The 26843-nt window shown below is 38.2% G+C and overlaps 1 protein-coding gene across 5 annotated transcripts in view; it reads left to right on the top strand.

Moving 5' to 3' along the window:
• Positions 1-284: 284 nt before the first annotated feature.
• MACC1 (MET transcriptional regulator MACC1) overlaps positions 285-26843 on the top strand; it is a 97998-nt gene continuing 71439 nt past the window's right edge. For 3 of the 5 annotated variants that reach the window (XM_047850801.1, XM_047850805.1, XM_047850802.1), the window contains exon 1: positions 285-501. In XM_047850801.1, the coding sequence (XP_047706757.1) occupies positions 472-501 (30 nt within the window). In that variant the 5' untranslated portion in view covers positions 285-471. Of the gene's footprint in view, positions 502-13564; positions 13621-26843 lie in introns of those variants that run through there. The other 2 variants (XM_047850807.1, XM_047850804.1) reach the window with 2 other exon arrangements.

Below are 26843 nucleotides of genomic sequence, written 5' to 3'. Positions count from 1 at the left end.
GGTTCCACCCCTGCACGAGGATTTGTTTGCATGAGCAGCTCTTAGTCCTTGCCTACACCGAGGGAGCTTTCTTCTTACCTGGCAAGCATCAACCACTTTTGTTTTCTTTTATATAAATAGGTCAATATTTATAAATTATTCTTACATATACCCACCTGATCAGATTTTTTTTTAGTGCTTTACTTTAGTGCTTTGCTTTTCCATTTACATACCCCTTTTTCCTAGGGTGAAACGGTAGCCATCCACTCTCTTCTCCCAGTTTCAGGTGAGAGGTCTGAATTGTGGGTATTGTAGTTCTTTTGCCTTTTAGGGTTTCTGGTTGGACAACCTTGGAGTCACAGTGGGAGGACTTCTAGTCCCAGGTGGCTCCATAAGCAGCAGGTCAGGCACCATACACAGAGGGAGACACGTTTGAAGAGAGTCCTTGGTTTTGGAAGAGTGACTTCCATTCACTAAAATAATGTTCCTGAAATGAAGAAGCTGGGGTTCATTTCCACAACTGTAAGTGTTGTTTTTTTAAAAAGGGAAGGTACTTGATATTCTGTGATTTTGTGGGACAGGGTTTAGAATAAACCTTGAGACAGAATAGAGTAATGCCTTGAGAAATGATTTTGAGTAAAATAATTTATAAAAAGAGGGGAAGAAGATATGCAACATTCAAAGTCAAATTGGAAACACACACACACACCACTTTGGCTTGCTTCAGATACTTCAGATGGTTGAAATGCTCTAAAATTGTAAGTATTTTGAAAGACAGACAGGTGTATTAAAGACTGTGGGCATTGAAGTCAGATAAAGTTGGATTTGGTGGCCCCACTGCTTTTTAGATGTGTAACCTTTGGTAAGATGCTTCACCTTGTCAAGCCTGTTTCCTCATTTGTAGAGTCAATATGAAATCCACCTCATTGGGTTAATAGGGTGAAATTAGCATAATGTGCTGTACTAAATAGATGATTTGACAATAACTGAGGGACAATAAGCGTGGCTTTTTTAAATTAAGTTTCAACTAAGCCCCAAAAACAGATTAAAGAAAAAAAATACTGTATGATTCCACTTATATTGAGGTATTGAGAGTAGGCAAATTCATAGAAACAGAAAGTAGAATGGTGGTTGCCAGGGGGTTGGGGAGGGGAAGATAGGAAATATTTAATGCGTACAGAGTTTCAGTTTTGCAATTTGAAAATGTTCTGATGATTGCTTGTACACAATGTAAATATACTTAATACCACTTGACTGTACACTCACAAATGGTCAGGTTGGTAAGTTTTATGTTACGTGTTTTTCAGCAGAATTTTAAAAAATAGATCAAAAAGCATATACTAAAAATTCTGGTGCCTTCAATTTATTAATGTGTCCTTCATTCTTAAAAAAATGTCTAAGTCCATTTTTATAGGGTCTAATTTCACGTTTGATATTGGATCACCTATGTTAGTATCTGGTAATCCTCTCCTTAACTTTATGTGATTATCTCCAATTTGTAATAGTGATGTTAGATATGATTTTATGGGTATTGTGCAGAATTTAGGAATTATGAAGTCAACAATTATTAGTTACAACTCAAATGCATTATTTAATTAGGTTTTCTCATCTTCCATGTAATTTATTAATTTTTATTTTTAATTTTTTTTAACGTTTATTCATCTTTGAGAGACAGAGAGAGACAGAGCATGAGCAGGGGAAGGGCAGAGAGAGAGGGAGACACAGAATCCGAAGCAGGCTCCAGGCTCTGAGGTGTCAGCACAGAGCCTGACGTGGGGCTCGAACTCATGAACTGTGAGATCATGACCTGAGCCGAAGTCAGACGCTCAACCGACTGAACCACCCAGGTGCCCCCCATGTAGTTAATTTATAAACAGATTATTTTTATGTGTCTCAAGGCAGGATCTGTTAAACGCCACCTTATCTTAAAATGTATTGGCTAATTTGGAGGACAAAAGATAATTTGGAATTATATTGATTTGAAACTTGAAAGTTTGTCACTTTTGAACTTTTGGAAATCTTTTCTTGAAAGACCATATGTATACACGCTGTCTATTAAGACTATTCCCTGTGGTATTTGGTGATAACTGAAAGTGAGAGCAACAAGTGTTTGTGACAAGTGTGTGAAGTTTTGCATGTGATATACCACATGAATTTAAATCCTCTCAGGAGCTATGTCAGCAAGTCCAGCATAGTACCAGAATAAACTTATAGGAGAAGAAAAGCTGCAGAAGCACTTGATAAATACCACCTAAAAGAGCCACATTGTTTTTGCCCTTCAATGCCATCTATGGCCTACTTTCTCTAGGAAGTGTCATTTATTTATTTAACAACTACTTCTATCAATCCTGCAATGTTCTCCCCCAGGCAAGGCCTGTAGTTAAAGACTGACTGATGCATAGTCCTGAGGGAATCCTGACCTATTAGAAGAGAAATGTATTAATCCATTAATCATGCATGCCATTCATGCCATCACTGTTCATTAATTCCCCCTCCTTAGAAGGTGTGATGCTTGTATCGGGAGATTAAAAAGAACTCCATAAATCTTTGCTTGAACTGTAATCATTAGAGATTAGAAAAAAATAAACTTCAAAACTTTTATGTAAGTCGGTCAATAGCAAAATGGAGTGAAGAGATGTGTACAGAGATTAGCCGAGAAAGGGGAGGCCATGCTTTACTGAATATTGAGAGAACACTGTGGGAAGTGCTGAAGGTCTGGCCAGGTCTGGAAGGATGTGCAGAGCTGAAATCTGCAGAAAAACATGAAGAGACTATCTCATCTAGAGCAGTATTTCCCAACTTTGCACAGATGAAATGATTTGGGACAATAGATAGACTGGACAATTAATAACATTGGGTAATGCTATGAGAAAGTTAGTGTATTTTAAAAATTTCTTTCCATTTTTTTCACGGACAAAATTTTATTGTTGTTAATATGACTTTAAAATTCTTCCAACACTTGTTTTCCATTCTCCTTTATAAGAACTATAAAGTAAGTAGCAAGCTCAATGATTTTAGCAGGCAAAAGGTATTTAGTTGTAATTTACCTATTAGAAAAACATTTATTTTTATACTTATTGCCCAATAATTCCAGTAGATGCTGTTTTTCCCCATTTAAGATACTGCTAGAAATTTGCTTTTACAATACTTAGCTAGAATGAGAGTGAATTTACAGAGAATAGTAAGTAAAAAATAGTTCAGATGGCAATTGGTAATGGAAAAATAATGACAATGTGCCAGAATCCATAAAGTTTGGGAAATATTGAGGTAGTAACTCCACTGCAAAATTAGGAAGTGAAATTGAATTAGTTATTTTTATGTATAGCTGGGAAGGAAGGATATCTGGTATTCTATGATATATTTGGATAATGATTCTGGAATAAAGTCAAATGTAGAAGCTTTAAAGAGATTTGGACTTCAGCTTCTATGTGATGGAGGGTCCAAAAGGGCCCTGACCCAGGCACATGTTGAAAGTTGTGCTTTAGGAAGCTCATCTAATGGGGTGCTTGAGTGGCTCAGTTGTTTAAGCATCCAATTGGCATCACACAGTTCATGAGTTCAAGCCCCGCATCAGGCTCTGCACTGACAGTGCGAAGGCTGCTAAGGATTCTCTTTATCCCTCCCTCTCTGCCTTTCCCCAACTCACTCTCTCTCTCTTTCTCAGAATAAACCTTTTTTTCAATTTACGCCCAAATTAGTTAGCATATAGTGCAACAATGATTTCAGGAGTAGATTCCTTAGTGCCCCTTACCCATTTAGTCCATTCCCCCTCCCACACCCCTTTCAGTAACCCTCTGTTTGTTCTCCATATTTATGAGTCTCTTATGTTTTGTCCCCCTCCCTGTTTTTATATTATTTTTGTTTCCCTTCCCTTATAATAAACATTTTTTTAAGGAAAATAAATATATAAATAAACTTTAAAAAAGGGAAGAACATCTAAGAAATGGCATATAAGGGGGTTGGAGCACAGGGAACATGAATGCAAACAGAGTACTTTGAAAATAAGTCTCAATTTTCTGAGCATGGGTAAATAACAGCTGATGGGGAAAAATGGAAAAGAAGACAGAGGTGAAGAAGTCAATCAACAAAAAGAAAATTAAGTCATAATTATAAAAAGACCACCAATAAATTGCTCTTGAGTTGTTAAGTTTTGTGGCCTAAGAGAATTACAGTGACACTGAGGCAAAAGAGAAAGAGCTATTTTTTGTTGGGGAAATGATCCTTTGTGCTACAGCAGTTTGAAAATAAGATGAGTCAACCTCCCAGTGGAAAAGGAAACTGCATTGTTAATCACATGGTCCTGGAATTCTAGAAAGCCATCAGTGTTGGCCAGAGAAGTGGATAAAGCAAGCGCATACCTCCTTAAAATGAAATTTAGCCCTGCTCTCTTTCCTGCCCCACTCAAGGACACAAGAAGAGAATCTTCAGGTATCTAGGGAAGGGAAGGGGAATGGAGAAGAGGTTGACTATTTACTCCCCAAATTTTATTTTCTCTTGAGAATCCTTTCTTAATTACTATAGCCACCACCTTGCTCAGAGATGGGGCTCCTTTATAGGGTATTTCCTGAGAATAAACAAAAATATCTTCATCTTTAGCCAGGAAAATAGTCAGTCAGTGGCTTGAATTTCTAGGAAGGGTGGAGTGGAGGTTTCTGTGGGAAAGGCACTTAATTTAGGTGTTTCCCTAATATGTCCAATACATAGTAGATGGATATTGAAAGATAGATATCACATATCCCCATTAAATAACAAAATATTAGAAATTAAAAAACATAAAGCACTCTCCCTGATCCTGTTCCCCATTTTCCCAACTCAGAGGTTACTACTATCCCGTTTTTGTAGATTATCTCTCCATTGTATGCTTTTATTCTCTCTGCCACTATGTGAATATGTCCAAATATATATATAACATTGTTCTGAGTGTTTAAAATTTGTATACAAACATAAAATATATTATTCATCTGCAACTTGCTCTTTTCTCTCAACATTGTACTTTGGAGATTAATCCATGTTGATTTTGTAGCACAACTTACTCATTTTCATAGTTGTATGGTATTTTGCTGTGATAAGTAGCACTATAATAAATATTCTTACATATGCACTTACGTACAAATGTAAGAATTACTGTAGTGACTATATTAGGGAATAGATTTTCTGAGCCATAGGTATATGCATCTTCATTTCATGAGATGCTGATAATAAATTGGTATCCAAAATATTTACACCATGTTATATTCCATGCCAGAATGAATGAGAGTTCCTGTTTCTCTCCATTCTCAACACATTTATTTATCTCAAATGTTCCACATAAATAATCTTTCCGCATACAGTTGAAAACCAGACTCTTGTGGCATCTGAGAGAGTAAGATATATTTGGAACATTCCAATCTCTAAAGTATAATGCAAAATTTTATTTCAAATTAAACTTCTTATTTTTTAACCTATGTGAAAAATTAACTGACTTGTCCATTTAACATTTTCTTTAGTATTAATTATATTAATAATAATAGTGATAATAATATTAACAACTGTTAATGTCATTGAATGCTTACCGTGTGCTAGGTGCTGTCCTAAGCACTTTAATTACATTGTCTTTTTAAGTTAATTTTGGAGGGCAGATAATGATATTATACCAATTTTAGAGATGAAGAAACTGATTCACAGAAATATTACATCAATAGTCAGTATGTAGGGTTGGTGGCTTTAGTATATACTCAGTGCATTCCAGCTAGGACAGGTGAGAAAGGATAGGTGGGAACAGACTGGGAAGAGAGACATTAAAGTATCATAATCCTTAACTCCACAAAATTTAGAAACCACTTAATATTTAAATTATATCAAAATAACATAAGTAATAGGGAGTCTCAAATGAGTGCTACATTTGTAGTGGGAGAATTTAATTTTGCCTAGGAAAATTGGAAAATGATTCTTATGGATGATCAAACTTTACTGAGCCTTGGAGGTGAGAAAAAAATGTTAAAGAGGCAAAAAAAGGAAGGGAGTAGCTTTAAAATTATTTTCAAATGTTGGTTTATTTATTTATTTATTTATTTACTTATTTAGAGAGAAAGCGTGCATAGGGAACAGGGAGAGAGAATCCCAAGCAGGTTCCTCACTGTCAGCCCAGAGCCAGACATAGGGCTTGATCTCACAAACTGAGAGATCATGACCTGACCCGAAATCAAGAGTCGGATGCTTAACCGACTGAGCCATGCAGGTGACCCAGAATTAGCTTTTTATAAAGTATGAGGAAGTAGAAAGTACAAAATATATTTGGTACCGTTAATTTATCCAATCATTAATTCAACAAATAACTTTTGAACATCTGCTCTGTGTGAGGCACTGAGCCAAGTTTTGGGATACAGCACTAAACAAGAAAGACACCATCCCTCCCTATAGATAGGTGTGCTTGGAGATTTGGTATTTGGAGAAATGGAAGCAAAAATATGAAGATAATAAGACTGAAAAGACAAGTCGCCTCTATTACAGAGGATTTTCAAATATCAACCCTAGACGTATGCACATTTTTCTGAAGGCAGTGAGGAATCAGTATGAGTCACTGTGAGGTGAGTGGCATTATTCACTAATTTATTCAGTAAACATTTATCCTACCCATGCTTTGATGAGTGCTGGACATGTAGAGTTGGAGGAGGTCATGTGACAAAAGAAGTGACCAATAAGTATATAAAATTGATAGTACAGTGTGAGAACTAAAATGGGTTTGCATAGGATAGAGATGCCTAACCCAGGCTGGGAAAGTGTAGCAAGGAGTGGGAGGGCCAGGGGGGGAGATACTTCAAGGTGGATTTGGGGATAAAGAAAATTTCCTAAAGAAATTGAATAACTATGTTTAGACTTTTTTTTTTTAATTTGAGTAGAGTTGACATACAATGTTACATTACTTTCAGCTCTACAATGTAGTCTTTGGACATCTCTGTATATTAAGCTGTGCTCACAAGTGCAGCTACTATGTGTCACCATGCAACCCTATAATAATACCATTGACTATGCTGTACCTTTTATTCCTGTGACTTACTCATTGCATAACTGGAAGAAAACCTGTGTCTCCCGCATCCCTTCACTCATTTTGCCCATCCTCCACTCCCCTCCCCTCTGGTGTTCTCTGTATGTATAGGTTAACATATACTTATTTCACTTAGCATAATACCCTCTAGACCCATCATGTTGTCACAAATGGCAAGATTGCATCATTTTTATGGCCAAGTAATATTTCTGTGTGTGTGTGTGTGTGTGTGTGTGTGTGTGTACTACACCTTTGTTCATTCATCTCTGAGTATAGTCTTTTATAGAATAGCATTTATTTGTATTTTTTTCCTGATTTCAAAAGTGTTGCATGTTCACTGTAGAAAACTTAAGAACCACAGTCATACCTAACAAGGATGTGCATCTTTAAGAATTGTGTGTATATCCTGTCTTGTTATGACTATAATCGGTATTAAGAATGAATAATTTATAAAAATGTTATGCAATCATTTTAGTTCACCTAATAATATAGTACACATTTCTGTGTCATTGTATATTTTTCTATATAATATAATTTTAAGTTGCTCATTTGTCGGTGATATTATAATTTAACCAGTCCTTTAGTGTTAAAAATGTCTGTTTCCCCCCATATTTGCTATTTTGAATAGTGCCACATTGAGCATTGTTGTACAAAAATCTTAGGACATATCTGAGTACTTTTAGAGATAAATTTGTAGAATCTGGATTATAGGCCATAATACCCACTAAAACTCCTGACCATATCATGCAAAAGAAGGAAAGTCCTCATATGATATTTAACTAGAAACTAAATTGATAAAACCTGCATTTTAGAAAGATTATTTTTAAAATATTGGGAATGGAGAATAGGAAAGATTGGAAGCAGCACACCGGGTAGGATTTATTGCAGAAACCTAGGTGAGGAAAAAAATAGAGCCTACACAAATGAGGTGTGGTGTTGGGAATTAGTGTTGGAATATGGCAGACATTTTTAGAGATATTAATTTTGAAGCAATTAGCAGATTAGGGGGAGTGGCTAGGGGGCAGGAATGGGGTAAAATTGTGGATTACCTCCTTGTTTCTGACATAGGTAACTAACTGAATGGATGGTGGTGTCCTTGTTCCCTTAGATAGGGAAGATAAGAAAAATAGATTTGGGAGCATAGATAGGTGAATTCATTTGAGGCTAGTGGACTTTGACCTGCCTGTGACTATTCACATAGATAAATTTTAAACAGTAGGACAGGTCTAGGAGTCAGGGGTATAGATAAATCAGAGAAAGATGTGGAAGTCAGCAATCCTTAGACATAGCTACAGTCATGGGGCAGGGTGGGATCTCCCAGAGGTATTGAGGACTGCACATGAGAAGAGTAGGAGGTTCATGGTGGTGCATTCTGACTTAATAGCATAAAGGTTTAATCAAGGGAAGAAACAACCATTATGAAGACTGTGGAGAGGCCAGAGAAATAGGAGGAAATTCATTGGAGAGTAGAGTGAGTGAAGACAAAGGAGGAGAACTTCCAATAAGGGAGAAGTTAGCAGTGAGTGTCACATGTCAGAGTAAGGCCTTAACAATAATGAAAGGTGGCCTTTAAATTTCAGTGGATGTCTTGTCTAGAGCAGTTTCAATAAAGCAGCAGGGACAGACACCAGAATGCTAAGACTAGACCTGTGTTTCAATGACATGACTTTTATGGCAGTGGGCAGAATCGTGCAGGAAGGGGAGAGACAAGAAAGTGGAAAACTAGTGGAGGAGGGATTGAGGTTCCAGAAAGGATGTAATAAGGCCTGACCCAGGGCAGTTGCCATGGCATTAGTTAGAAAGAGAATGTGGCGATAAGGTGTACCAAGTAGATGGATGTGATGTGTGTGAGAGATGATGCAGTTCAAGGGGGCTCCAAGATTTTAATTTGATATAAGTGAGAAGATTGCAAAACCATCAACAAATGCAGAGTTCCTGAAAAAAAGTAGGCATTTTTTTGGTGGAGATAAGGAAGGAGAGACGAGTTCAACCATGGATATGTTTGATCTGAGGCATGTATGGGAAGGTATAAGGCTATGGCAGTATTCATACTGAGATATTCTGAAGGTGGCTGATAAGGTTCTGCAACTCATAGCAGAGCTCTAGTTTAAAGACAAAAATAACTGAGTTTTTCCCATAAAAATGGGACATGGAATCATAAGGAAGGCTGGAATAGCTCAAAGAGATCACCGAGAGTGAAAAGAACAACACTAACAACGACAAAATAAAGGGACAATATTTAAATAAACAGGTAATGCAAGTGAAGCCACTGAAGAAAACATGGAAAGCAAAGCAGGAAAACCATGAGGAGACTAATTCAAGAAATTAGAGAGAGAGTTTTAGGAAGCCAAGGTCATGACCAAATCAGCTGCAGGAGGACAAGCAGAAAGAAGACCAGGGAAGGCCTTCAGGATCTGGGCTACTTCTAACTTTTGCTTTATCTTGAAAAATACATTTTAGAATATTTATATTTTTCTGATACAAGGACTTATGCCGACTTCTACGTGTTTTTCCCTTCTTAAAAATTTTTTTAATGTTTATTTACTTGAGAGAGAGAGAGAGAGAGAGAGAGAGAAAGAGAGACAGAGAGCATGAGTGGGGCAGGGGCAGAGACAGAGACAGAGACAGACCCAGGAAGGCTCCAGGCTCTGAACTGTCAGCACAGAGACGGGCGTGGGTCTTGAACTCACAAACTGCGAGATCATGACCTGAACCAAAGTTGGACGCTTAATCGACTAAGCCACCCAGGCACCCCGTTTTTTTTATCCCTTATTAATTTCTGTTTTTCCTTTTGCATGGAGTTAAATACTTAACTTTGTTTAATTCTATAACACACCTTTTGATTGCTCTTCCTGACTGAAGTTATAGGAAGTATTTTATGACCTCACTTATGATACTAGAAACTAAACAGTTTTGATTTCATGAAAATTTATCAAAGGCAAAATTTTATGTGGGTTTCTCTTCTTACTTTTGCCATTTTAGAGAAAATAAGTTGTGTTAATTCACATATCAATTCATATACCAAACTTTTTTTTATTTACTGAAATTTCCTCCTTGATATCTATAGCTAAGTTTAATTCTAGACCCTCAGACTAAACTACTTAGGAGGGTCCTCTATCCTTGTGTGATTGAAAAATAGCAAGTCTCCAGCAAAGTGAGCAGTGTCTGCCCACTGGGTGATTCTCTTTTTGGATTATTGCAATAAACTGGAAATTCAGTAAAAAAATTATTTGTCTTTGAATATCAAGAATCAAGCATCATTTTCCAGATGTAAAGTTAACTCCTCCGTATTTACACATAGCTTACAAACTTAAAGTGTGAATGTGGTTTTATGTTATGCCTATAATCCAGTCTATTTTTCTGTATCCTCCTGGAAAAAGAAAGCATGCTTGTTATAGCTCACCCATTTGCTCAAAAATACAGACTCATTTATTCTGTCTTTGGTGTTTCAGTCAGGTTTCCAAAGGTTGATGTTATAAATGAGCTGGTTGGTTTATTTTAGGTAGCGCATTTCACTCTGATTAGCATTTAGACAAATCTGTGTTAGGATGCCAGGGCTAGAAAAAAAAAAAAAAAAAGTGCTAGAGACTGTGCCAAATGGAAAGACTTGAGAATAGTATTTTTAAAAAAATTGGACAGGGGCGCCTGGGTGGCGCAGTCGGTTAAGCGTCCGACTTCAGCCAGGTCACGATCTCGCGGCCCGTGAGTTCCAGCCCCGCGTCGGGCTCTGGGCTGATGGCTCAGAGCCTGGAGCCTGTTTCTGATTCTGTGTCTCCCTCTCTCTCTGCCCCTCCCCCGTTCATGCTCTGTCTCTCTCTGTCCCAAAAATAAATAAATAAATGTTGAAAAAATTGGACAATCAAGGGAGGCTTTAATATCTATTCAAAATGTATTTACAAGCATATTTAAAAAAAAACAAACCATAAAGTGATTCTTCCCCACAATGAAAAAATCCAGGTACTATATAAGCTAGAGAATGAAAAGTAAACTGAAATACCAGATTTGGGGTTCCTAGTCTACAAACCCTCTCCCTGGAAGCACAGCATGGCAGTTTTCAGTTTCTTTTGAATTCTTCTAGGAGTAGATATTCTAAGCATATGGAGTGTTTGGTGCCCTTGATGTTTTTACTTAATATTTTGATGATTGACTCATATCATTGCATATGAAGATACCACACTCTTTTTTTTTTTTACCACAATGATCACAGATACGTCAAAATTTATTTATTGGTCTCCTATTGGCAGTTTGCACGTACTTCCTAGTCTTCAACTGTAAACACAGCTGCAGTGATCATTTTTACACAGTAGCAGGATATTAAACTGGAAATTTTGGCTAAGATTCTTAGACAATTGATTTGAGATGCCAAGAAGAGGTATCTGACTAAAATTCCACCTGGGGATATTTTCACAGTTCTTGAGCTCCTCATTCACTTTCAGGTTATAAAGAAAGCTATAGGGAGAAAAAAATACTTGGAGGATTTTGTGAGAATGATTTTTAGAGAGCTACCCCAATGCAGAGGGGTAGAATATGAGGAACAGTACTTTTTATCTCAAGCTTTGAGGAAGTGGCTCTATTGCAAACTCCTGGAAAGCTTGATGTGTTTTTCTGGTAGAAAAACAGAGCTGAGGGAGGAGTAACTGACAGAAGAATTAGATGCATTCCTCATTTCACAAGTGGTGCAGTCATGAGTTTCTCAGGATCCCTTAGAGTTCACTTGCACGCGGATGCACGCACCCACATACCCCCTCACACACCCCACAGAGTATCAGCAATAAACATCAGCAGAGACAAAACTAGCTTCCAGTCATACCAGTAGGGTAAAAATGCTCTGTTTTCTCTCTCCCTTTCTTTCCCCATTCTCTAACTTTGGAGACTTCAGTAACAGGAACTTGTAAGTTGGTGATGGAGGAGGTGAGGCTGGGAAAGAGAAGATGTGCACTGAACTCCCTCCCACAAAGGCTGTTAACCTGCAGGGCTAGGAGATCTGTTTTAAGATGGGAGATTAGTGTACTCATGAAAATATTGGATGGGACATTTTAATTTATGAAACAAAACTGCATTTTGCAACTTTAAGTAACCACAGGATTTTCTTTAGGTCAAGAGTGACCAGAAGATACACGAGGCTAACTGGGGGATTTTTATCAGTGGTATTGGAAAAAACTCCCCCCAGTGAATACATTTTTAAAAGGAAAGTGGTAGACAGAAATGCAGTTGCATTCTGATTCATCTCATGATTGTATTTAAAATGGTTATGTATCTATCGTTGCCTATATATTAGGAACCATTCTTAAATAAGTGCAATATACTAGTTTATGGATTTCCAGAGCAGAGTAGAGTTAACTAACTTTAAAAAGGAATAATTTGGGGCGCCTGGGTGGCGCAGTCGGTTAAGCGTCCGACTTCAGCCAGGTCACGATCTCGCGGTCCAGGAGTTCGAGCCCCGTGTCGGGCTCTGGGCTGATGGCTCGGAGCCTGGAGCCTGTTTCTGATTCTGTGTCTCCCTCTCTCTCTGCCCCTCCCCCGTTCATGCTCTGTCTCTCTCTGTCCCAAAAATAAATAAACGTTGAAAAAAAATTAAAAAAAAAAAAAGGAATAATTTAAAGTAAAACCATGTTGTAGGGTGCACTTTCCAATATGGTGATCACTGGCACATGTGCCTTTTAATTAAAATGAATTAAATTAATTAAAACAAATTAAAATTAAAAATTCATTTCCTCAGTTGCACCACCATATTTCAAGTGTTTAATAGTTACATGTAGCTCTTGACTACTGCTCTGAGAGAGCAGCTTTGGAACATTCCTAAAACCACCAAATTTTTGGACCTTATAACAGACATTAAGTCACAGAATTCTTAAAAAAACACAGCAGCAAAGGCATAATTATTATTTCCACTTAATAAATGTAAAAATCAAATATCAGAGAGGTTTAAGAACTTGATCAAGTTCTTTTATTCCAGGTCCCATGTTCTTTCCTCTAAAACACATTAGTCAACCCTCAAAACAAATATAACATATAAAATCATTTTCACTCTACTTTAAGAATACAATGGGAATATTCTGAAATCTAGAAATCCCTAAGGGAAGGAGTCTTTGCCCTTCTCTCTGTCATTACTATTGGTGGCAGACACCAATAGTATTTCTTGTTGTTAATACCTGCCATTTTAATATCCATAAAATTTATTCACAGAGATTGATGCAACTAAAAGATAGTTTTAATGAATGCAAAAGGTTTTAGTAGCAATAGCAAATATTAAATATCTGCACTTATCTATATTATCCCTTCACTTCAGTAGGATTCTCTAAAAAGTTTCTCACTGACTTGGATATGTATAGATTGTTTTGAGACTTGCTTTCTGTTGTTTTTACAAATGAAGGTAAATGAAATTTATAATGAAACTGCTTCACACAAAACATCTAGTAGTGTGTTGGAGATGACTGTTTGGGAGGGAAATACAGGAGCATGGGGGGAAAAGGATAATTACCAGTAAGTGAGGTATGAACACACACACCCTTCCTTTATAGGAGGCCAGAAAGGTCCAGCTGGTGCTTGGACTAAGGCGGGTTATCCCCAAGTTGCACGTCCTTGGAGGCCGAAGCTCAAAAACGGAATCTAAGGAGGTCAGTTGGGCTCTGTCTACTCTCCACTCTCATGACCATTTTCCTAGTTCAGGTCGCTGCCACTTCCTGTCTCTGGTTCTGCTCCACTTTTTCTCTCCATAGTTCTACAATTCAAATCATAAATAGGATCACATCATTGCCTTGATTTAAACTCCTCTGAGTCTTCTTTCTTTTAGGCTGAAGTTCAAGTTCCTCAGATGTCTTATAAGGTCATTCACGACCAGCCCTGCTGGAGTCCATATCCTTTCCTCTTGCCACTTCTGCAGCCCTCTCACCAAACTCCAGTGTGGCTGGCATTTGAACACAGATATCACAATTTCGTAAACACTACAGGATACTATGAGGCAGACAGGCCCAGGAACCTCTCCTGTCCTTATGATCCCAGCTGCTACTTTCCTCCCTCTTGTTTATTATAACTACAGACCGTGTCAGCCTTCTTCTGGGTTGACCAGCATCCATCAAGATCATCTCTACATTTGATTCATCAATTGTGATGACTCAGTATCACTTTTATCTCTTTAGAATATCTATTTTCAAATAAAGAAACATAAAAATAGACTCCATTCTACTAAATAATACCCGGTCATCTTTGAGGACTTCAAAAAGGGAAATGAACAACTAGGTTGGGTAGGCTCAGATTGACACTTACCTGAGTGCAGAATGATATTCCATGTTTCTAGGCTATAATGGCAAGGGATACCTTTAGGAGCCTAACTACACATAAAGGGGAATATTTCTCCTGGCTCAAACAAACAGGAAATTAGATACTAATAGTTGTATGCATTGCTTTGGCTCCCTTCTTATGCAATTACATTGCTTGATCTCTCGTGTCTCAAGTTGGGTTTGGCAGTTTCCTAAAGTTCAAATTCCCTGTGATTAACCTATGCACTCTTGCCTGTTGCAGTTTGACAGTTTCTTTTCTTTTTTTTTTTTTTAATTTTTTTTTTCAACGTTTATTTATTTTTGGGGGGGGGGGGACAGAGAGAGAGCATGAACGGGGGAGGGGCAGAGAGAGAGGGAGACACAGAATCGGAAACAGGCTCCAGGCTCTGAGCCATCAGCCCAGAGCCTGACGCGGGGCTCGAACTCACGGACCGCGAGATCATGACCTGGCTGAGGTCGGACGCTTAACGACTGCGCCACCCAGGTGCCCCGACAGTTTATTTTCTATTCCAGGATGTGTCTTTGTGACCAGTAAGTTGGTTGAGAATGTTGATAACAGAGGTCTCTCAGTAACTTCTTTTCCTCTTGGATGCCGTCCCATTTTTTTCTTGGTTTTTATTGTTATTATTATTTTGAAATACAAGTTAGTACTGTTTGTTAATGGAGAGGTGTTTTAAAATGTATCTGTAGCTATCCATTTCTAGTACTCTTTTAAATGAGCATATACGTGTGCATGCATGTGTGTGCGTGCGTGCACACCAAATGGTAGAGCCCCTAGTTTTTCTTTATTCTCTAGCTTGCTAATAATTGTATAGGATATGGCTTAATCCCAGCCACTTTAAAATTCTGCTCAAAAGACTTTTTTCCTTTATGAAAATTCACAGCTTTCTTATTGATTCATTTTACAGAACACTTTGTTTTATTTATTTTTGAATTAAAAAAATTTTTTTTAAATTTTTTTTTAACGTTTATGTATTTTTGAGACAGAGAGAGACACAGCATGAACGGGGGAGGGGCTGAGAGAGAGGGAGACACAGAATCCGAAGCAAGCTCCAGGCTCTGAGCCATCAGCCCAGAGCCTGACGCGGGGCTCGAACTCGCAGACCGCAAGATCGTGACCTGAGCTGAAGTCGGACGCTTAACCGACTGAGCCACCCAGGCGCCCCTAAAAAATTTTTTTAATTTTATTTATTTTTGAGAGAGAGAGCCAGAGTGCAAGCTGGGGAGGGGCAGAGAGAGAGAGAGGGAGACACAGAATCTGAAGCAGGTTCCAGTCTCTGAGCTGTCAGCACAGAGCCCGATGTGGGGCTCGAACCCATGAGCTGTGAGATTGTGACCTGAGCCGAAGTTGGATGCTCAACCGACTGAGCCACCCAGGCACCCCTTACTTTTCAATTTATTTTAAACGTTATTTTTAAATAAAAACAACTATTTCGTTTTAAATTAAAATAGTCTTTTTTTTTTTTCTGAAAGAAGGTGGTAGGATTGAAAGTAGTTTCTCAATTATTATTTGGGATGACACTTTCTGTATTCTTAACTCACCTCTGTGATTTCCTCTTCATTCATTTTGGTGTTTAATTTTCATGTTAATAAGTGCTCTGTTGTCACTGTGTGCTTCCTATTTAATTTGAGCAATTGTACTTATTCCCTTATTCCAGCTTTGTTCAGAGCATGGTTCTGAAGTGATTACTTCCTGATGGTTATGTGATGATCTCCCTAGGGTTGATGGAGTGTGTGGAGGGGGAGGGTGGTGCTAGAGGAGGGGATTGGCTTCAGGATGCCAGCGTGTCCATCCTGCTGAGCAAGGAAGACAAGCCCTTTACCTGTGCATTTCACTGGTATCGCTTGGGTTGAACTGCTGCCTCCCACACTCTGACACTCCACCACACACTCTCAGGCCCCTTCTCTGTGTAATCCCCTTTTGCTTCCGATAGCTTTGTGTGGGACGGTGCCTACTTTTTGATATGTCTGGACAGGAGAAGGTCAAATCTGCCAACTCTTTATCTGTGGACCACATTCCCACCTCTGTAGCTAAGGATTTTTCCTTCTACTCCCAGCTTCCTTGTGCAAGCCTTGTATAAGCCACACACTCTGTGTCTCAATGTCTTATCTGCAAAAAGAGCTCATAACATTGGCTACTTTTCTCCTGAGATAGCCCTGAGGATTAATAAGCTGGCATTCAAAAGCACAAGTGTCTGAGATGATAGGCCTTCCATAAATTCAAATTACCATTATTACCCTCCTCCCTTTTTACTGCCAGCAGAATAATAATTCATACAAGATCTAGTATTTATAGAGAGCTTTGCATTTTTAAAAGTATTTTATAATGTTTAATAATTTAGAAAAGCCTCCTTCTGCATAGTCTCATAATTGTACTTTTATGGACAAAGCATTTACTGAGTCTTCTGTAGATCTCTCTTTTTCATGAACTCTTCATTGTTATGCCAATTGATATTATTCTTTTATAGCCCTATTTTGTCTCTCATTTGAAAGATTTGTGGTTTTTTTTTTAATTTTTTTTTCAACGTTTTTATTTATTTTTGGGACAGAGAGAGACAGAGCATGAACAGGGGAGGGGCAGAGAGAGAGGGAGACACAGAATCGGAAACAGGCTCCAGGCTCTGAGCCATCAGCCCAGAGCCCGACGCGGGGCTCGAACTCACAGACGGCGAGATCGTGACCTGGCTGAAGTCGGACGCTCAACCGACTGCGCCACCCAGGCGCCCCTGAAAGATTTGTTTTATATCAAGGCGGATTGGGGTGCATGGGATTGATTATTCTGATTAACTGGATAATATATATGTAATTTGACTTATAAATTGGTGACCCTCATAAAAATCTTGCTTCATTAGAGGAATACTGAAAAGATTTAAAATGAGGCTGAGATTTGAAAGGAGAACCCAAATGGAGGCTAGGACCAGGTGCAGACTTCAGGAGATTATCAAGACGTGATTGAATAATCAAAGGGTGGACCCTGGACAAAATGTTTACTCGTCTGGGTAAGCCTTAAATGTTTACACTGACGAATTGATCCTCTTTCATCCTTTCATGCCCGCTAGGAGACCAACATCCATTAAACTCAAGTCTTTGGCAGTCCTGCTTTGTTCATTGTTTACATCCTGAAATAGCATGATTCTCTTGGCTCTTTATCCCTCTTGATCTCCCATGCTGCATTTGGATTCAGTGGCTAATTCTGGTTCAGAAAAGTCCCTGGGACTTTACTTACGCACTAGTTTAATTACTGCCAGGTTTTCCCCAGTCCTCATGAAAGGAGATCAGACATTGCTTTGATCAATATCTTTTTGTCAGGGGTTTGCTTCTTTTCCCACCATTCTCCTCCATGCCTCAGGTATCCAATGCACTCAGGAACCTCCAGATGTTGTAGTCTTCTTGAGGTTTCATTGCTAATACCCAAACTTCAGACCTTCCTGTTATTCCCTCGACCTGAATGAGGCAGTGCCTGTCAGACAGGCAGAAGTCTGCCTTCATGACTTTGCTGTTTCAAGGTTTCACCGCTAGAGACTGTGGTTTTCTTCGTATGATCCTTGAAATTGCTTATGTTGAAATGGTTTTTATCAAATAAATATTTCTATAAATGAAATTGCTTATATATTCTAGTTGAAAAAATAAGCCTGTATATTGTAAGGAATAAAAATGAAAACAAAGACTAATAACATTCCTCCTAAAAGCCACTATGTTAAGTCTCATATTAGATGACCAAAATTTATTCTGTTTCACCTGAAATTGAGTGTGAAGAATTGTGATTTTGAATTTTGCAGCTCAAATATGGCTTCTAAAACTTTCCATGGCATATCCAGAGTTTGTCTAAAATCTTTGTGCATAATGCAATGACATTCTATTTTCTTAGTTTTTGTCTGGAGACATTTGTAAAACCATGCTTCCAAGTTAATTCATTCCTCAGTTAATTCACTCCTTAGTTCATTGATGGTGTCTACATAAGAACATGTGCAGGTTTTTCTAAATGTACAAAAGAATTTGATATGCACGTTGTTAAAAATCAAAGTCTGGCCAACTTTAAAAATGCCCAAGAAATAAAAACAAGTTGTCACTAAGATTCCACAGAATCTTGATCTTAGCTATGCTTATTTAATATACAAAAAAATGCAGGGCCACATGATTCTTTACTCATAGGGTCAAAATATTAGATCTATTGGATTTGTACAGGGAACAGGCAAGTGACAGAGCCAGTGGAAAGCAAAACTGAAAAGAAGAGAGAGCAGCTCCTTGCTGGATAGGCCTGGGAGGATGAAGAAAAGAGAGAGAACAGTGTTTGCTGCCTCACTGAGTTTAAGAAAATCTCAGAGTTTCTTAAATTTTTAACAAAATCCCAAATCACTCAACTCTTTTCAAACACCACAATTTTGGGGCGCCTGCGTGGCTCAGTCGGTTAAGCGTCTGACTTCGGCTCAGGTCATGATCTCGCGGTCCGTGAGTTCAAGCCCCGCGTCGGGCTCTGTGCTGACAGCTCAGAGCCTGGAGCCTGTTTCAGATTCTGTGTCTCCCTCTCTCTCTGACCCTCCCCTGTTCATGCTCTGTCTCTCTCTGTCTCAAAAATGAATAAACATTAAAAAAAATTAAAAAAAAAAACCACCACAATTTTAATGTTAATCCAAGATTGGGATTTATCTTTCTGTTGTAAAAGAAAATAAACATCTGGAAATCAGAGAACCTGAGATCTGGTATTGACCTTATTACCAACTAGGTAAGTGTTTTTAGATAACTCACAACTTCAATGTCTCAGTTTCCATATTTATAAAAGAAGACAAGTGAAGTTGAACAATAAGTGTTTAAATATGTACCATAGAGAACTAGGAATTCTGGAGAGTGACTCCAGAGTCCCTGTTACAGTGAACCGGGTGGATAGCAAGGTGAGGGTAGTGAGCTTTTATCCCCTTACCTTTCAACCAGATGAACTTTACTTTTATTTATTTATTTATTTATTTATTTATTTATTTATTTATTTATTTTACAGCTATATCTTTCTAAGTTCTGGACACTATTTCCTTTAAAGAAATAGGTTATCCATGCATGAGAGAACTAAGTTAGAAACCATTAGATTAAATAATCAATAAGGTCTTTTCAGTTCTAAAGATATGTCTTCTGTGAGTATTAATGATAATATATATTGCATACAACACACATGCATATACATGTGCCAGTACACACTGTTACATGTTTATATATTAACTTTACCCCATACAACTTGAAGTATCTAATCATAAACATAGACACAGAATAAAATTGAAAACCATTAACAATAGAAGCTAAGCCTCACATAATAATGACTAAGTATGGTGGATTGGGGTTGGAGGAGATAACGTATCAAACAAACCAACAAAGCATGTACAAACTGCACAAATTTCATACATGTCACATCTCATCAGTACCATGAATAAAAAACCAAGGAGGTAATGCTGAGCCATCACTCTGTATAGGCCATTTTGATAGGAGCCTGGAGTAATATACTTTACTTTTTTAAAAATGTTTATTATTTTTGAAAGAGAGACAGAGTGCAAGTGGGGGAGAGGCAGAGAGAGAGGGAGACACAGAATGTGAAGCAGGCTCCAGGCACTGAGCTGTCAGCATAGAGCCTGATGCGGAGCTCGAACCCACGAACCACAAGATCATGACCTGTGCCAAAATTGGACACTTAACTGACTGAGCCACCCCGGTGCCCCATGCTTTACTTTGAAAAAAATGTTTGTTTATTTTGAGAGAGAAAGAGATAGCAGCAGAGGAGCAGAGAGAGAGGGAGAGAGAATCCCAAGCAGGCTCCACACTATCAGTGCAAAGCCCCATGCAGGGCTCCGTCTCATGACCCATGAGATCATGACCTGAGCTGAAATCAAGAGTCAGATGCTTAACCGACTGAGCCACCCAACCTTCCTATGCTTTGCTTTTAATGCTGCTTTTTGATTGGAACTAATTTAGGGATAAGACTAGAAGAAGACCAGTGTGCTGTAAGTGATTTGCATATCCCCTTCTATTATAAGTGTGGCTTTTTAATGGAAGTTATGTGGTAGGCAAGTTTAAATTCATGATGTGAGGACAAATCTGAAAGGAGGCTTTCCTTATTGCTCTTGAATACAGCAAAATGATGTGTTATGTGGAAGTAAAGTGCCTCAAATGGTCTTGCCTGCATAGTTGCCTCCTGAACCTCAGCCAGAAGAGGCCATAGGTTGAGTTGGCTTAGAGCCAGCACCTGCGTGAGGTACAGTGAAAAGAGTGAGGCCTACTTACGAGGCTCTTTGTACTTCTGCCACAGGGTCAGTTTAAAATGTCTTTCCCTGTGTTACTCTAAAGAAAACTAAAAGGAAAGGACACGGGAGGGGATTGTCTAGGACGTACTGTTTTCTAAGTTTGGGGAAGAGATGAAAAGCTGGGTTCCCTGCCTGTGTCACCACTGAACTGTGTCAGAGCCTGGTTTTCTGTGCCGTTCTTTTCTAGCACCTAAAATATTATCATCTGAAATTTGATCATTTAAAACTGTGATATAAAAAAGAGATAAAACCCACTCAATGGTGTGGCTTCACAAGCTCCCTACCTTTTAAATGTACCCCATTTCATTTATGAATAGAGTCCGATGGTGGTGACAGCAGACTGGATCTTGGTGATCACACCTTGACGATTCCTCCATTTTACAAATGGAGACATGAGGCTCTCAACAAGCAAGGAGTCACTGCAGTCATATAACTGGCCAGCCACAAGCCCAGAACTGGCCTCCAGATCCTGATGTTTCCCATACACCATGCCACAATATCCAAAAAATTATTACAAAAATTAATGGTCTCTTTAAATATGTCTACTTGAAGGTGTATCTGTGTGTGTGTGTGTGTGTGCATGTGTGTGTGCGTATGTGCAGAACCATTCCTGTTTGTGTAAAGATGGCAGATATGGAGATGGCAAACAGTGTTGGCTTTTTGATTTCTGACTCCTCTAACAGTTTTATTTTGCCATTCATGAGAACAAAGGGGAAGAGAAAGAAGACAAACTTCCCCAAGAGTCTGAGTTTACCTTCCTAATGACAAATTTATTTTCCCACATCACATTTTGCAAAGATAGGAGAAGTGGCCTTCTACAACCCAGTTTGCTTTCCTGAGATTTGAGCGTTACAGCAATTCCATGAGCTTAGCCACAGCTAATATCTCTTATTAAACCTCAGAAGCTGATTTCTGAGAGGGCTTGCATCAGTTACCAATGACCATAATGGGATGTGACTTAGAAGAAAAATGTGAATTAAAAAAAATTAAAGACTAAGTTGCATCTCATGACCATCACCTCAACATAACCCATTTTCACTTCTCCAAATTTCTTTCCAGTTTTTATCTGTAATGTATACATTTCTATACTTGCAATCATAGTTTACATAAACTTTCCAAATTAGATTTTTCATTTAGCCATACTATAAACAATTCCTCATGTTGTTAGAGATTCGTAACTACTTTTTAAAAAGATGACATTGTGCCCTGACTTGGTAGTTTATAATTCATTCAATTATTCATCTATTGTAGAACATTTGGGTTATTTTCAGTTTATTTTTCTATTATATATGATGCTGTGAGAAAGAGTTTTATAAACTTACCCGTTCATCTTCCTTTTGAACTATTTTCTTGGGGAAAATATAAATTACTGAGAAGGCTAAAAGAGTTTTAGGATTGTTAATGTGTATTCCCCAGGGCAGACTCTATTTTGTGGGGCCTGAAATTTATACAATTTGGGAAGGGGAACCTTTGATAAAAATAATACAAATTAAAAACATAAATTTTTAGGGGCTCTCCCAATGCCTTTAAGGGACTCATCACATTGACGGGCCATCAGCTAAACTTGTATCAACTTCATATAGTCAAAAGAGTTTCCCTCAAATATTGTATTAATTTTCAAATTCATCATTAAGATATGACAACACTTCGGGGCGCCTGGGTGGCTCAGTCGGTTGGGCATCTAACTGTGGCTCAGGTCATGATCTCGCAGTTTGTGAGTTTGAGCCTCGTGTCGGGCTCTGTGCTGACAGCTCAAAGCCTGGTGCCTGCTTCAGATTCTGTGTCTCCCTCTCTCTTTGCCCCTCCCCCACTAGCGCTCTGTCTCTCTGTCTCTCAAAAATGAATAAACATTAAATTTTTTTTTTAAAAAGATATGACAACACTTTATTCCTGAATACTATGTTTCTATGACTTTATTACATTAGCTAGAATAACCTGGTTACCAAAATATGAATAATTTGCTTTGTGTGCATGTTTTTGCTTATTAGAAAGACCATGTTCCATTATCTCTTGCTATGTAACAAACTATCCCAAAACTTTAGTGACTCAAAATAAGCATTTTATTATATCTCAAAATTTGATAGCTGAAAGATTTAGGTAAGGATTGGCTGGGTGGTTTTCTGCTCATCGTGGTATGGGCTGTGGTTCTCGGCTTGCAGATGGGCTGGTCTGGAGGGTCCAAGGTGGATTCACATTCATGCTTGGAACCTTGCAGGGGCTGACTCGGAGTCGGGGCTCAACTGGCACTGTTGACAAGATCACCCATACATAGTCTCTCCAGCAAGGTGGCTTCAGGGCAGTCGGACTTTTTACATGGCAGCTGGTTTCACCCAGAGTAAGTTTTTAAGGAAACCTGGGCCCAGGCTGCAAAGTTTGGTGTGATTTAGGCTTGGCAATCCCAGCTATCCAGCAGAGCACAAAGGCTAATGTAGATTCACAGGGTTTCGCAAAGAGGAGACTAGAAAAGAATAGAATTAGAGGTCATCTTTTTTTACCAAAGTCTAATAATTTTTTTTTGTTTGCTTACCTCTTGCATAAGTTATCTGTTCATGAACATTATATGTTGGAATTTGAACAGGTTTAAGTAAAACATTAACATGGTTTCATGAAAGTAAGAAAAGATAGATATCATTTTATAACTTGGAAAAATTGACTAAATGTGCCTTTATTAAAGTTGAAAAATTGGAATTTTTTTAATAGTAGGCTTAAATAGGGGCGCCTGGGTGGCTCAGTTGGTTAAGCATCCGACTTCAGCTCAGGTCATGATCTCACAGTCCATGGATTCAAGCCCTGCATTGAGCTCTGTGCTGACAACTCAGAGCCTGGTGCCTGCTTCGGATTCTGTGTCTCCATCTCTCTCTCTGTCCTTCCACCACTCACACTATGTCTCTCAAAAATGAATAAACGCTAAAAAAATAGTAGTAGTAGCTTAAATAAAGTCACTAGTTTATTATCATATATTACATATTACATCCTTCTGTTATGTCTTCTGTTTAGAGCTCTCTTATCTATCTATCTATCTATTTATGTATTTATTTATCTATCATTTTATTCTTTTGGTAAGATGATAAAAGTGAGATGCCAAATTCTCACTGGCATATTTAATATAACTATTTTAAATAAATATTACAGAAAAAAATGTCATGGAAGATAGAAGTGACAGCCATTTGCCTGTTTTCCTTTGGTTTCTCTTTTTGCTCTTCTGTGCTCTTCTATGTATTGTAGGTTTCTGATACTCCACAGATTACCTTCCAGGTTTTTATTTCCAGCAAAATTCCATTTAGGTCCTCTCAATGTGAGATCCTAGCAAAAGACTGAGAAATGAAGGAGGAGAAAAGTAACTTACCTCCTGTTTTCAGCTTTTGGGCTCTATCTACATCAGTAAAGAGCTGTGGATTCCAGCATCCTCTGGCTATTCCAGTTATCCATAATACAGAATTCTTCCTTGGTTTCATGACTAATGCCACCTCAGATATCATAGCACTTGCCAGGTGGTGCTCCCCTTGGCTATCCCAGAACCAGCAAGCAGATCCTGTTTGTAACAAATAAACATTATTTGTTTCAGGTGAGTCTACCTCCAAGTTCGTGGTAATGTGCCAAGAGAGGACATCATTCCCTTATTTCTAGAGGCCACAAACACTGACCACATTGTTGCAGACCTTGTCTTAGAACTGCCAAATTCTCACACGACTAGCTGGCTGCTATAAGTCTCTGGTTTTTGAAAGGATTTTTGTCCTTTGTCTCGATGTTTCAGGAAAGCCTACCTGACGAACATGTGAGCAGGTACCATGTGGTCTGTGTTCAGCAATGAGTAGCTGTGAACACACGTGTAAAAAATTTGGATTCTTTTCTAAAAGGTAGATTGAAAATTGTGCTTTGCTTTATGGAATAGTCACAAAAAGAATGGGAGTGAGTGGTACCCAGCAGTTCTGGGTATACAGGGCCCAGCCATGTTTTCAGACTGGTGTGTAACACACCTTGCACCAGCTTCCTTACCTCCAGCTGAGGTATGAAGGACCTCATATGGTTTCTCTTCTCCTTACAGGACCCTGTAGGTGTTGTGTTACTGCCAGTCATTTGTAGACATGGATAAAATGTCTAAGGAAGAATGTTTCAATTAGTGCAGCTGGTGTGACAGAAAGGCGAGCAACTCATTCATGAAACATTGGAGCTTTGTTTTTTGAGTTTTTAATACCCTCCCTTGTTCATAGGCCTTGTGTCACAGTACCTGTTGTGTTTTGAAGGAAAGACTGTATTTTCACAAAACATTATTGGGAGTAATACTCGTTTTTCTTGTCCATGTCAAATTGAATTTTGTAACTGCAGAAGTCACAGGAATATGTCCACTGATCATTGTGTCATTAACCGTTCACAGGCGGGCTCTCAAAAACGAAAAAGTGGGTTATTCTTAGGAAAAAAGCTTGTGATGAAAACCTTTCCTTTTTTTCTGGTTGACAAAAACTGACAGATTTTGCTTTTGTTGCCATTTGAAGAAATGAACTGCTTTAGAATTTTCATGCTTTGGAATTTAATCTGTGTTGGGGCGCCTGGGTGGCTCAGTAGGTTAAATGTCTGACTTCAGCTCAGGTCATGATCTCACGTTTCGTGGGTTTTAGCCCCGCATCGGACTCTGTGCTGACAGCTCGGAGCACAGAGCCTGCTTCGGATTCTGTGTCTCCCTCTCTCTCTGCCCCTCCACTGCTTGTGCTCTGTCTCTCTCTCTCTCTCTCTCAAATATAAATAAAAACATTAAAAAAATTTTAAGGGATTTTATCTGTGCAGTCTGTTGGACTGGAAAAAGACACTTCTAATTTGTTTTTGAACAAAAGGATCAACAGAGTAATGTTTATTTGTTAATAATGTTTATCTTATTGACTCACGTCCGTTGTTAGTTCTTCAAAATTTGAATTGAGCAAAATTTTTTATTTATTGTCAAGATCAACTAATATATTAGTGGTTTATTAGTTTATTAGTTAATTTGTGGTTTCAAATATTATACATATGCTAAATAATAGTTAAAATAATACAATAAAATTTATTATTAAAGGAAGATAAGAGTAAAACTGCTTAAAATTAAACATTTAATTTGGCGTTATTGTAATTATCTTTGTTATTCAGCAGACAAAAATAGTATGGTATGCATAGATTTGAATAAACATATAAACTTGTCCTGATTTGCTTTTTATCATCTTAGGCTTGGTCTTGTGACTACTAATTGAATATTTATCTTTATAGTACAACTTATTTATAATTATTCCATGTCCTAGATGCTCTTCTTTAATTATTAAGTCACTTTGGAATACAAAGGACTGGCCTCAGTCAAGCTACCAGTTAACTTATTAAAGCCAGTTGTGGCTTACTTAGTACATCACTTCATGAGACTGTTTTGTGAGCTCGGAGAACAATGCTTAAAACTAATAACGAAGGTGGGTCAAGAATGAGCTCTTCCAATCTTTACAGAATGAGGTCTTAGGATGGATGTAGACTAGAAAGAATCTAGACATTTACTAGCTCTCAAGCATATGAATCTGCAGATCATATAAGAAAGTGAAAATATTTGTGATCGTCTAGTCTACTCGTAATATGTCACTTTAATCCTCTCATATAGCATAGATTAAAATATAAATGAGAATGTAGAAGGATAGCGGTCAGAGTTTCATGTACTTTCTGGATCTCTCTCTCTCTTCGCTCTCCCCCTCCATCTCTCTCTCCCTCTCTGTCTCTCTGCCTGTCTGTCTATTGGACTGTCTGTCTGTCTCTGTCTCTCCTTCAATCCCTGTTTGCAGGCAGTCTTTCTAGAACTCATAGATGGTGGAAATTAAATATGTCATTTCTTAGTCTTCTCAGAGCTTTCACACTGTGATTGGCATTTCTTTCAAGAAGGCTGTTTAGTTAACTACCAAGAGATTCGCAAATCACCTAGAAAACCTTCACAGACTTCTGTTGATTTGTTGCACATTACTTCTGGTCTGTTAATCCAGCTTGTTTCTTTCTCAGTTTTCAAGGCGGGAATGAAATCTGTTGAGCATTCACTCCATAATTATTTATTGAGCACCTACTAGATATACTAGAAACGGTTCTAGGTTCTAGGGATAGAAAAGTGGACAAAAGAGACGAAGATATAAATCTTTACCCTTATGTTGTTTGCATCCTAATGTGGAGACATGGGATATAACAAAATAAATTAGTCATATGAATTGATTATTAGATGTTATAAGTAGTATGGAGAAAAATAAATCAGAGAACTGCTACAAGGAATGTGTGTTTGGTTATTAATTT

Source organism: Prionailurus viverrinus, chromosome A2 (assembly GCF_022837055.1).
Source record: "Prionailurus viverrinus isolate Anna chromosome A2, UM_Priviv_1.0, whole genome shotgun sequence".
Classification (NCBI taxonomy): domain Eukaryota; kingdom Metazoa; phylum Chordata; class Mammalia; order Carnivora; family Felidae; genus Prionailurus; species Prionailurus viverrinus.
This window is presented reverse-complemented; position numbering and strand designations above follow the sequence as displayed.